This window comes from Crinia signifera, chromosome 4 (assembly GCF_055691185.1).
Source record: "Crinia signifera chromosome 4, ASM5569118v1, whole genome shotgun sequence".
Classification (NCBI taxonomy): Eukaryota; Metazoa; Chordata; class Amphibia; order Anura; family Myobatrachidae; genus Crinia; species Crinia signifera.
In genome coordinates this window covers 111,231,381-111,245,262 of record NC_139220.1, presented here as the reverse complement: position 1 = coordinate 111,245,262, position 13,882 = coordinate 111,231,381, and the positions used below count along the sequence as shown (strand labels likewise).

Genomic DNA, 13,882 nt, shown 5'->3' with positions numbered 1-13,882 from the left:
CTAGAACAGCGCCCATCGCGGGCATCGCATGTACATCGCATGCCATTATAATGGCATGCGATGTGACCGATGCGATGCCCGCGATTTCACATAGAAATGAATGGTAAAAGGTAAATCGCGTCGGTCGCATCGCATGCGGCCAAAAAAACAAATGCGATGCGACCGATGCGATTACCGCGATTTACATAGGGAACAATGTTAAATGGCCCAATTGACCCGATTTCATATAGGGAACAATGTTAAATGGCCCACAGACCCCAAATAGCCACCCTGAAGTGTGAAATGGCCCCCCCAATTGTTAAAGCCACCCCACGATCAACGTCAACCCAAAGCTTTGCGAGCGCAGCGGTACGCGTCCTCCGACCTTTTCATACCCCCACTATCCACGTCGGCGTGGAGAATAGAAAGTGTGGCGAGCGCAGCGAGCCACCGTGCCCGAAGCGTGGCGAGCGCACGCGGATACCTGTGAAGCCCGCGAGGGGACGCGTGTACCTGTGAAGGTATCCGCGTCCCCTCGCTGCGCTCGCCACGCTTCGGGCACGGTGGCTCGCTGCGCTCGCCACACTTTCTGTTCTCAACTCTACGCCGACGTGGATAGTGGGGGTATGAAAAGGTCGGAGGATGCGTACCGCCGCCCCTCGCGGGCTCACTGCGCTCGCCACGCTTCGGGTTGACGTTGATCGTGGGGTGACGTTAACAATTGGGGGGCCATTTCACACTTCAGGGTGGTTCAGGGTGGCTATTTGGGGTCTGTGGGCAATTTAACATTGTTCCCTATGTAAAATCGCGTCGATCGCATGCGATTTTTTTGGCCGCTTGCGATGCCTAGGATCAAAATCGTGGGCGCCGTTCTAGGTAACAAGTACCAAATTGCCAAAATTGGTGTGAAGTCATTTTTTAGTGGATATTTTGCGCATCTCTCACAGATGTTGGCACTCAAAGGGTTACGACTAGCGGCCATTTAGTGGAAGGTCAAAAGTCCTTTAAATACAATGAATACATTATAAGATGCTGCTGAGATAATCTTGCTTTGCTTGAAGCACTAGGTGGAGCCCTCTCACTCCTGATATTTTTCTGCTTGCAGTGTTCATAATATCATAGCACACACTGTACGCGGGCTGTGCAAATGAAAGATTTTTTTTTTTTTTTTTTTTAAAGAACGATTTAAATATCTACTTATACATTATGGACAGATTTAGTATCCTGTCTAATCTTCAAAGCAAAATATTTTGTACAGAACACAGCGTCCATGTACTGCCACTAATCCAGGTTGGGATGCAGAATTTCTAACACCCAGAATTCCAGTAGTGTCAGAGTTCTTAGCAGCTTTACAGTAACCTGTGGGAGAAACTTTACAACTTCCAGGCCTGTGTCGCTTGGGGCACAGTGCCCTCTCCTGCAGTGGCATCTTTTATGTCGTGTTCAATTAAACAATGGGCAACTTAAATATGTAACGCTTTCCTTTGTATCGCAACTTTTTTGGGGGGTGGGGGGGGAGTTGCACGATATCATCATGAGCTGCAACTGTTTGTATGGTATTACTCCTGGCCATAGATGCATATTCAGTATTTATAGTGGCGCTGTGAAACACTTGTGGTGCCTTATAAATGCCGTTCTATTCGATTGACTTGTAAGATGGAGATGTTAGCTGGAATGCATCTATTTAGATTGATCTGGGGCTAATATAGTACTTCTATATTATGTTATCAGCATGGACCACCCTTCCATTTATTTCTTTATTTATTTATCTCTCAAAAAAATTGCTGTACTTATTGCTGCAAATCCATTTTACCCATAATGCTTATTTGTTTGTGGAAGACTAGTTTAAGTAAAGTTGAACTGTTATCAGGTTAAGTACGGTATCTACAATAATGGTGACACTGCTGAGCCTACATACAAGGTGACACTGTAGATGGCTCAGCACACAGCGATGTGTCAGCGATATATGTGCTGAAAGATCTGTTAGGGCCAGTGTTCTCCAGTGAAAACACTGGCCATGACTGGTGATCTAACTAGATTAATCCAGCATGCTGGATCTTAATAGCACGGCGATAGCATCCCTCGGAACATAGAATAGGGCGAACAGCTAGTGTGGCTTGTTTTTGGCGATCTTTGCTGAAAACATGCCATCCTTGCCATAGAAACCTCCTTGCCAGCTGCATTGAATACACCTCATTTAGTTTTCTCCACAATATTGTGCCCTGGGGAAGTTACTCAAGAACTTGACTAAACTAAACTTCCACTTTCACTTGGTACAACATTTTAACAATAGGGGCGATGTATCAAACCTTGGAGGAGAGAGATTTCAAACTCAGCCTGTAAAGTAACAGAGGATTGTTTGATACTTTCTCTGTCTCCACTTGATTTATCTCCAATGTTTGGGACATCCCTTGTAATAGCTAATGGTGTTGTGATAGCAGATTTTAATTCTAGCAATAGGTTTAACAAGCTCCATCAGCATGGATGGTGTAATGGTTAGCATTACTGCCGCATAGCACTGAGGTCATGGGTTCTATTCCCACCATGGCCCTAACTGCAGAGTTTGTATATTCACCCCGTACTTGCGTGGGCTTACTCCGGGTACTCCGGTTTCCTCCCATACTCCAAAAATATACTGGTAGGCTAATTGGCTTCCAACAAAATTAACCCTAGATTGTCTGTGTGTGCGTGTACATGTGGTAGGGAATATAGATTGTAAGCTCCACTGGGGCAGGGACTGATGTGAATGATCATCTATTCTCTGTAAAGCGCTGCGGAATATGTATGCGCTATATAAGAAAATGTTAATTAATAAATATTATTTTGATCCTTATCAGAGATTAAAATTGATAAATGGGCCGCTATATATAGATCCAATATATTTTAGAACCCGTCTGGGTTATATATACAGCTATATTTGTGTTTTATCAGTTGCTTTCTGCTAGAATACTTGTGTATTATCTTGAAATAGAATCTGCTCATGTCGAGCTTTGCTCTTCCTGGATAGCAGAAGAGTCCATGCCAAATAACGGGAATATTACACCACAGTCAGCTGCTTCTCCGCGTATTGTCTGCCAGTCTCAATGTAAATGTTGTTCTGTTTTTAGAAGGCCTTTGGATTCCTGTTTTCCCTGCCCTGGGACAAATTGAGAAAGCCTGTCAGTCTCAAATAACAGGGGACACTGCAGGACTTCTGCAGAGTATTTTTGCGTTTTCCAACAATGTATATGGTCTTACATTCAGAGCATGTTGGTGACCAGGCAGTCCTAAAAAATACCTACTGTATTTCTATTCTAAAACTTTTCCCCTAATAAACAAATGGTTTTCTTGTTTTAAACTGGTTTTGTTGAATGCTACCCAATTCCCCGCTGTCAGACCTGAGTAGCAGAGATCCTGCATCATTTACCATGTCCTGCTTTTAGACCCTGAGTAACAGACCTGCTTGCTTCCGTCAGTGGAATTCAGCTCCCAGCACATGTCCTGCAGTGTTGTATCTCTGTTTTTCTGTTATTTGTCGAATTATAGTGTTTTACAATCAAGCTAACTAGTTCCATGCAGAGATTATGATGTGTAGATACCCGTACACTATTTTATGGCACTTTGTCATGTCGAACCTATGGGCCAGGTTAGCTTGTCCACGAAGTATTCACACTGGGGACCGATGTTTGCGCTCTGCCCATACATATATTCTCCTATCCTGAGGCGTTCGAACAGGATGGAGGCGGGCCGGTGGGTGTGCCCAGGAAACTGCTGGGCGTTCCCATGCGAACACGGCTTCTGGGGTCGGGCGGCTGACTCTGCATGATGTCAGTGCCAGCCCCATTCTCGGAGCTGGACGCCGCAAATTTAGTCATTCAGTCAAGACTGGCTTATATTTGCGAACAGGAGAAAAAGCATTTGATATCTAGTGTTCCCTCTAGAAATGAGGGTGGGCAGGGCACCGCAGCGCAAGGGGGGCAGACCGGGCCCGCCGACGTCACAATTGTGGGCGGTCCCAGGCAGCGACGTCACGGAAAGGGGCGTGCCCGGGTCGCAAAAAGGGGCGGGCCCGGCCGGCTCAGTCACTAAAGGAGGCGGGGCCAGCACCAACGAAGTTACCGTGCTGCCGGGGAAGCGCTGGGAATCGCCGTCTAAGGCGGCGCTGCACTTCCCCGTGCACACAGCCAGGGCAGGCACCACGCTGTTTTAGCGGGGCGCTGCTAGCGGGGCGCATTTTGCCCTGTAAAAATCGGGCAGGGCGCAGTGCCCCGCTAAAACAGCCTAGCGGGAACACTAATATCAGTGACCATCGAATGATTTGGCCTCTGTACGCTCCCCTGCAAATGGATGTTTATGCTAAACATCCATTTGAATTGCGGTGGGGATGTTCATATACAGTAGCATCAGGAGGCGTTAGATGGCTTGCTAAGCAGCGAATTTATGCTGCTCAGTGAGTCAACCTCACATAAAGAACATAAACCTGTTAAGTTATTTGTAGCACTTTGATCTGCGTGCTATATGCTGTGACCGGCATTTGATAAAAAAAAAAAGCAACATACATTTTGGTTATAGCAGCTTATTAACCCTTTGAGTGCCAACATCTCTGTGAGTCATGCGCAAAATATCTGCTAAAAATGCCATAATCTCTCATGTTTATTATATCAATTTAAATAAAAAACTGTTGTGTTAAAAAATATGTTATACAAGGTCATTATGATGAATAACATTTTCGCACCTATTTTGACAAATTCAATTGCCATTCAAAGGGTTGACAGATAGTAAAGCTTACAGTACAGTTTTGCAGTAGAATTACTGTTTAATGTTCTTTTTTGCTTCTCTGCAGATACAGCTGTACTCTGAAGCAAGTGTAGCACTTCTACAGCTGAACGATCCCAAAGACTTCCATGATCTTAACATACAGTCAAGAAAAAATATGACTATAGAAGGAAAGGAGGTGACCCTGAATCCTGCTTACTTGCTGTGGGATCTTAGTGCTGTCAGCCAGGTATGCAATGCAGTCACCAACTTCCTACTTGGGTTACTAGGCTGGGTACCAAGCTGTCTGGGTCCTGGTCTGCTAATTGACAACTACCTTATCTATAATTGGGGCTCAAAGGTCACAGATCATGTTTCATGCCTGACTAATCTGCATCTTTCAGCAGGGGAGCCATCCAGAACATGGTAGAAATGACATGGGCTTGTGTAACTTGCACATGTTTCTTGCCCAAACTGAATCATCCTTAAATAAGGTCATGTGAGCACTCGTCAAGTTACTTTGAATTCACCCATTCTTGGTCCTTTCCAGTCCTATGATGATATGTAGGATCTTAAGGTGCCCATACACTGCGATTTTGGGCCGATTTCACCCGATTTTGGCACTTTGGGATGATAAATCGGGTGACATCCGATCTGATCCGTTGCGCGGTCCCGTGCGCATTGGACCTGCTGAACATAAGATGTATCGGAATCCTACCCATCATGGGCGCATCACTGGTGCTTTTGCACCAATGATGTATCGGATCTGATATATCTATGTAATTGGACCCTCCTCTCACCCCCCACAGTTCGGGAATGTCACTGGAAACAGAAGGGAGAAGCCACCGCAGCGTCCTGTCACTGAAATTAAAGTGAGCACTGAGCATTAATAAAAAGCAGTGCTCCGTCGTCTCCGGGATGAGCACCGGCAGAGTACGTCACCTGATTGCCTGTGCAGCTCTCCGTAGACTCCAGTGTTATAAGAATTTAACACGGGAGTCCACGGAGAGCCGCGCAGGTGCCGTACTCTGCCGGAGCTCAGCGCTGAGGCGATGGAGCACTGCTTTTTATTCAAGTACAGAAGTAAACTTCCTGGTATAGTTAACCAGTTGCTTATGGATATTGCCTGTAGACATAGGAGCCAATATTTCCCCAAAATTTGTGCTTACATTACACCTGTCTCTATACTGTACATGCCCTTTCTCTGACCTATGGAGGGCACATCCAATCATTGCAGCTTGCAGCTGTAACTCCTCCTCGCCTGGGACTCTCACATGTGCTTGGTTTAGCCTGGTACTTTATGGGCTGCTCACATTCCAACATCTATATGAGGAATTTGTTTAGACATAATTTATAATCTTGTGTTCAGAAAATACCATTAAACCTACCTAAAAAGTGTTAAAATTTCCCCTGCTTCATGTAGCACTGTTCAGACTCGTGTGCCACCGTACGCCGCCTCCCCGGTCACCATCCATAGTCTCCATCGATAGTCCCCCATCACCGCCCCAAGCCCCCCTCCCCCCTAAACCTGCACGCGGGTCCCAGTTTGATGGAGTCCCTCTCCGCCAGCGGGGGCGATCTGGCGAAAGCCGGGCAAGGAAGAGAGGGGCTCCATCTGTACATCCAATTTGTATCTGTTAAATCACATGTGATTTATCTGACCCAAATTGGATGTAAAAAATGGCACATCAAGTGTTAAATTGTATGTAGGCCTCCTGGGAAGCTGCCAGGGAAGTTCAAGGGAAATCCGATGCAATTTGCAGGTCAGATAACTCTTAAGGCCCCCATACATTAGTCCGACTTGTCCTAAGGACAAGTCGGACCTGATTTCCCCCTGCAGCTCCCCGGGAGGGGGACACACGATTAGGCACTGATATACCAAGTTTTGCCCGGGGAGCTACAAGGTGGAGGGAGCAGGGGGGCAAGGGACATCCAGGTGGCGGGTGGAGGACGCTGCAAGGTGGCTGGGGGGCGCTGCTAGTAGCCCAGAGGCAGCGGGTGCTGCGGGGGACACTGAGCGCTCTCTCAGCCAATTGCTGACTGGCTGAGAGAGCGCTCAGCCAATCACAGTCTGCCCATTCATTGTATGGGCTTTTTTTTTCTCCAGCGCTGACAGCTCCCGGCTCCCCCTGCCTGCCTCTACGTTACTGCCGCCTGTGTCCCCCGCTGCCTCTGCGCTACTAGAAGCATCCCCCCCCCCTGCTCCCTTCACCGGACGGAGCAATGACAGCTCCCTGCTCCGTCTCCCCCTGCCCATCTCCCTCGCCAGCATCCGCCGCCTGTGTCCCCTGCCCGGCTGCACATAAGATTTAGCAAATCTTATGTGCAGCCGGTCCGACCTCCTGACTCTGACCCGATGCGCACGGGACCGCGCATTGGGTCGGAGCGGGTTTCTATACCTGCGATTTGGCCCGATTTCACTGCCCGGTCCATCTGAATCGGGTAAAATCGGGACCAAATCGCATAGTGTATGGGGGCCTTTACAGTGGAAGGTCAGATGTATGGTCATTTTACTTTTCAGATCTAAACTGATATCTTCCTCATTTCCACACTTTTAGCTAATTTAAAAAAATTGTTCTTGGAAAGTCCTGCGGCAAATAGGTTGCAAAGTCAGATGGTAAACTCTTTGCAGATGTATCCATGCACACATTTGCAGGAATCGTACCAAATGGAACACCTTAGACTTTGCGACTTTTATGTCCGCAAATGGTTTTCATATTAAATATGCAACTTAATCATATTACATGCGGCATAGGTGCACTGACTACTAACGCTGACACAACTTGTGCTTTTTGTGTATGACAAAGTAGCAAATCTAGGGAAAAAATTACATAATAAAGGCTCACCATCTTCCCTTGCCAAATTGAACAATGCTAAAGTCACTACAGCTTTTTAAAACAGTTAATTTGGTGGAATCCATATTTGCCTGTCTCGCAGCTCTTTCCATGACTGTGTATCTCGCAGCAGTTTCCATGACTATGTATTACTTCAAAGAAACCTATTTAGTGTGGACACCTATACACACAAGGTTAGGCATCCTTTAATCAGTATTAGTTTTCTACAGAATACAGTTGCCATTAAAATTTGTATTATACAGACAAGCAGAACTTGCTAATTAAAATTACATGAGGAATACCTATATTCGGTGTGTGGCTGCAGTGCTATCTGCATACAAATTATCATGTTACAGTGTTTTCCTGGAAAACTCTGCAAAATAGCATTTCATACAGTTACAGTTGCACACAGAATATAGATATGCTGCATATCCTTTTAATCCGCAAGGTATGCTTGTGTGTCTTGTTTGAACGGTGTGAATAAGATGCATTTTAGTGGAAAAGTTACCAATGGTCAGTGGGATTCAATAAAAGGGCTATGTCATGTTTTAATGGGATAGTGCAGAACATTGAGTTTATGCATATAGTCTGCTTTTTCTCATTATTATTATCAGCAAGCTAGTATTGGTAACTAGTGTTTGTATAGTTATGGCTTCTTTCACAGCTCTTTACAGTAAGCAAATAGAGCAGAGACAACGCTTCCCATGTATAAATGGAAAGAGGTCATGTGAGAGCTTAATGTAACATTTTGGGCAGTGCAACATTCTTTAGCTTTGTTGTTCCTGCCAAACGTGCCCAACAATAAAGTTCCCCTCGGTCAGTGTGACCTCTTCCTTTTATTTATGTTTAAGAAAACTGGCAACCGTGCCTACCGGCACCATTGTATCGGACCACATGCATGACGACATGATATTTACATAATTAACACTGTAACAATGGGCCAGATTCTCTAAGCTTCAAAAGTGATAAAATGGAGAGTGATAAACAGCCAGCCAATCAGCTCCTACCTGCCATGTCACAGACTGTGTTTGAAAAATGTCAGACAGGAGCTGATAGGCTGGCTGTTTATCACTCTCCATTTTATCACTTTTGAAGCTTAGAGAATCTGGCCCTATGTGTCCACACTTGTCCTTCACAGACAGTTTCTATGTAGGACAAATATGTATTATAGGTTTAATACTAATCTCATATATCATTATTATCTGATCTTAAGACCATAGGAGATGGGGGGCATTGGGCTTCACAGTTAGGTGCCATTCATATCGAAACGCTGTTGCAAGTAACCCATCCCTGTGTCACTTCTTAAATAATGTCAGACAAATATCTCTGCAATGAGATCAACATTTGCTCTTGTTTAGATGTACTAAGTATGTCACACTGTCCCACACAAGCCCATAATCTAGATATATATATCTTGTAAGATTGCTTCCCTCCATATTAGGTATCATAGGTGCGATACCTTGGTAACAGGCCCATTTTCCCATTGTGAGTGGGGTTAGAGGCCTATTTTCTCCCACACTCATTCACCAGTCATATTTTCTTTAGCTAAAAATGTACAAAAGAGATAAGTGGCGGAATTCAGTCCCGCCGTCGGAAATAGCGGTCATCGCCTATTCAATGCTGCAGTTTCCGACCACGTTGAAGGACGTTTTTGACAAAACAGATCCGACTATAAAGCAATCAGTTCTGTTTTGTCGGAAAGGTGCGCTGCTAACGGCAGCCGGTAAGAGGTTTCAGACCTCACTAGGCAAACAAATTCAAAAACCAAATAAAAATAATACCGGCACTCACTGAACAATGCTTAATTAGTCTTATACACTTATAGGTTAGTAAGATGAATAGGTAGAGAACGGTATTTTCTAAAAAATGGAAATGTATTTGCATAAAATGATGTTGGGACACACTAACCATAATAACAAATGAATGGTATTTTAGCACAAAAAGTGAATGTACGCTTATTTGGCCATTAGTACACACATGAAATAACCTTATTAACTGGACTAGGACTTCTTCAATGGGAAATTTGTAGCAGTAGTTACCAGGTAGCTGTAGAAGTCCCACAATGATGGCGCATGTGATTAGCGACCCCTCTGGACACCGTAGCTCCATGAGCGATATCTGCAGTGTTTTCCTTTTGAACTACCAGGCAAACGATATAGTACATACACACCTAATGATATAGCTAACAATATCGCTCAGTGACCTCCTCCTGTCCCCACAGTTGTTACTAACAATATCGCTCAGAAGGGCCAAAATGAGCAATATTGTTTGTAATATTGCTAAATGTTTACACAACTTAAGGCTCCAGTTGAATCTCATATTCCCTTAAGTCAGGGGTGTCCAAACTTTTTGCGACAAGGGCCAGATTTAGTGAAGTGTAAATGTGTGGGGGCCGAACATTCAGCCTGACATTCTTTGAATCATTAATCACATCAGAATGGTCCCCCACTCTGCCCCCATTCACTGTATGTTCCCCACTCACTATGTACCCCACTCTGCCCCCATTTACTGTGTCTCCCAGCCTGCCCCTGCTCCCCCTTCTCTGAATGGCCATCACTGCCTCCATTCACTGTATGTCCCCCAGCCTGATCCTCCTTCACTCTATGTCCCCACTCTGCCCCTCCCTTCTCTGTATGTTTCCCCGCCCCTTGTGTGAGCCAGAGGAAGGAGAGGCAAAGCAGGCACTGCAAGGACAGGAGATGCTTGGGCTCCTGCTGCTTCCCTCCTCCGCTCTGCATGTTACGGGAGCAAGCTTCCTCCCCCTTGCTGCCCCCCTCCTCAAACACTGCTGTCACTGAGATTGTGGAGTAGGGTGATATACGATTGCAGCAGCAGGTGTAGGACGCCAAACACATCTGACTGTGGTGGCTGGCACCTCCTCACTGCAGCAGACAGCAAGGTAAAGGCGCGCTCGCCGGGGCCCCACCTTTAGTGTCCTGTGCTGTGCTTCCCACATCTGATGCTCTGCCCGCTTTCAGCTGGAGGCTGCGGGCCGCTTGAAATTACAGCACGGGCCGCAATTGGCCCCGAGCCTGACTTTGGACATGCCTGCCTTAAGTGATCACATCTCCTGGAAGTTCTGCCAAATAATGGTGTGTACACACTTGTACAATGTGCATGAGATTTTGACTATATAGTCAAAATCTCATTTGGATCTCATGCAGATCGCACAGGTTTTAACCCTTGCGATCCCGATGTGCGCTCCCGTATCGCAGCCAGAAAGTCTTGGCTGCATAGACTATATAGTGCAGATCTGCACTATATAGTCTAATTGTATGCAGATAGTCTGAATTGTAATATAGTCATGATTGTACAAGTGTGTACACACCATAAGAGCATCAATTTGGCTTTTCCTATACATAATGTTCAGCAGTAAATGGGTTTTTCTTTCAGGTCTTTGTATTTGACGGCAATGACACAGCTTCCGTAGATTTTATTGCACTTTGACTAACTTCACCTGTGAATTAACACTGCCATTTGCCTTTATAGCTAAAGCAGGATGAGGACATATCAGCCAGTCGTTTTGAGGATAATGAGGAATTGCGCTATTCCCTGAGATCTATTGAGAAACATGCTCCATGGGTGCGTCATGTTTTCATTGTAACAAATGGCCAGATCCCATCCTGGCTGAACCTGGACAATCCGCGCGTCACCATTGTAACCCATGAGGTAAGACTGTATCTTATTTTTATGGCATCCCCTTTGTCCTCTGTTTTTTTATTTCATGCTGGCATTCAAAAATATAGGAATTGATACCGTTCTGTAATGAGTTATGAAAACGGCTTACTCCATCTGATACATTATTGCAATGTGAAGTGTATGTGTTGTAGTGTCAGAAGCAGGAATTACGTAGGACCAGATGCACTAAGCTTCAAAAAGAGACAAAGTGGCTAGTGATAAGCTAGCAGCCAATCAGCTCCCACCTGCCATGTTACAGGCTGGGTTATGAAGCTTAGTGCATCTGGCCCACAGTGAGGCTGCTGTATAAACACTTGTGTCTGATCTTTACAGCTATGATCATTGCTTGTTTACAGCTTTAGCCCATGCACTTTGTATGTCATTACACATGTTCACTTTAACACTGAGCCAGATCTGCTATCTCTGTCCTCAATTAATCCAAACCAATCCAATGCAAGCTCTTGTATATTACGCTTCGCAAAGAGCTTCTGATTTCCCTGTGCTGGTATTATAGTAAGTGTCCAATGTGAAGACTGGTAGCTTTCTCCCCACAGTCTGCATAAGGCGAGTTTGATCTCCAATAGAATCTAGTCAGTTGTTTGATACCCTATATAAGTAATGTTTTTTTATTATTTGTTTCCAAATCACACATTGCAGAAACAGATCACAAAGAATCACTAATCCCTCTTGGGAGTACATTACCTTTCACACACGCACACACAAAAAAATAATAATAATTAAAGAACCGGCCCAACCCTGGTTATTGAAATGACGTTCATGCCACAGCCTGGATCCAAGCTATTACCAGGTCTTCTCTTTGCTGGAGCTTGCAGATGATCTAATCTCTAAACGCTGGTGATCCATTTCGCTGTACACCTTTAACTTGACCCAGTTCACAAAATGCGGACTACCCGGATTTGTGCCATGTTTGACCCTGGTAGCTACCATGGTCAAATTCCTGGTTATCACAAGCCAAGTAGACCGTTTCATACCATACTTGGACCCGGGTTACCCCAGTAGTAACCCAGGTTATAAGTTTTTGGTGAAAGATGTCTTACCCATTTCAATATCTTCATAAGTCTGTCTGTAAATTCTGCTTGTTTTTTTCTGCAGGCCTTTAAAAAACAGTTTGTGAAGACCTCATATGTTCCAAATATGTGTTTCTTTTAAACCTTTTTTTTTCTTGCCAGGAAATCTTCTTGAACACTAGTCATTTACCTACCTTTAGTTCTCCTGCAATTGAAAGCCACATTCATCGAATACCAGGACTTTCCCAAAAATTCATATACATGAATGATGATGTCATGTTTGGAACATATGTTTGGCCTGATGATTTCTATAGCCATTCAAAGGGACAAAAGGTAAAGGAAAAAAGTACTGGTGATTAATCGATGGTCAAGTCACATGTGTGTTCTGCAACACACTGCTCAAATTTATTTACCTTTCTGAGATGTCGAAGTGCCACTGCCTTATGCTGTGTACACACACTTTGACTCAGGGTAATTTTCGATTCAATTTGGACTATATAGTCCAAATCTAATCGAAAATTACCCTGAATCAAACGGTGTTCAGCTGCATAAGATGCAGATTCGATCCCGACGCGTGTCCTCGCGGCTTCAGGACGTAAGCAGAAATAGACTTTTTTGCTAGCAGATCGAACACAGCCCCATGCTGCTCAATGCAGCATCCCCCCTCACACCATCTGCCCCCCCCCCCCCCCCCTCCTCTTCGATGTCTGCATCCGCCGGGTCCCAGCAGCTGTCAATATTGAATTGGTATCGTCAGCCGCCAGAACTAAGTGTGTGTACATCCCCTTACACTGAAAGATGAAGTTTAATTTGTGCATTTACGGCAGTTCTACCCCATCCTCACACCTCTGCAACAGTGCCAGTGGAGTACAGCAGGACCATTTTTTGTTAGTACTGAACTGAATAGTGCGGACCCTGAGAGATTGAAATGTTGGAGCAGTTTGGAAACTATATAATATTTTAAAATCATGTAGATATGTAATAATTTCCCCACTTCTTTGCAATAAGGTTTACTTGACTTGGCCTGTTCCTAACTGTGCAGAGGGATGTCCAGGATCTTGGATTAAGGATGGTTACTGTGACAAGGCATGTAATAATTCTGCATGTGACTGGGATGGTGGTGATTGCCTAGGTAATTTGAAACTATTTTTGTACATTGTACTATAATATATGAGCTCTATAATGTATGTGCTTCTAATCTTATATTTTTTTATTTAATTTTTTTTAATCCCCACAGGAAACACGGCTGCTGGTAGATTTGCCCCAGCGCTGGCAGGTGCCGGTCTAAATGTGCAAGGTTGGCAGCATGGAGTTGGAATAAGTGGAGTATCTTACTGTAATCAGGGTTGTGCCAATTCATGGCTTGCTGATAAGTTCTGTGACCAGGCTTGCAATGTGCTCAACTGCGGGTTTGATGCAGGAGATTGCGGACAAGGTATGGCATTGATATTCTAAGGCTTCCATTAGCAGAATGATTCATCTTATGCTTGGATGAACTCCTACGTACATGATGCAGGGTGATGGGCAATTGGAAATTTTTAAACATTCATTAGCATCTTTTATCTTTGGATGTGACCAATAGAATACAAAATAATACTCTAACATTGTTTGTATTAGTTTCTAAAGATG

General features: G+C 44.7%; 1 protein-coding gene across 2 annotated transcripts in view; it reads left to right on the top strand.

Moving 5' to 3' along the window:
• GNPTAB (N-acetylglucosamine-1-phosphate transferase subunits alpha and beta) overlaps positions 1–13,882 on the top strand; it is a 57,759-nt gene that overhangs the window by 20,280 nt on the left and 23,597 nt on the right. For both annotated transcript variants that reach the window (XM_083182232.1, XM_083182233.1), the window contains exons 8-12: positions 4,802–4,963; positions 11,037–11,216; positions 12,416–12,586; positions 13,262–13,385; positions 13,491–13,688. In XM_083182232.1, coding sequence (XP_083038358.1) covers positions 4,802–4,963; positions 11,037–11,216; positions 12,416–12,586; positions 13,262–13,385; positions 13,491–13,688 — 835 coding nt within the window. The remainder of the gene's footprint in view (positions 1–4,801; positions 4,964–11,036; positions 11,217–12,415; positions 12,587–13,261; positions 13,386–13,490; positions 13,689–13,882) is intronic.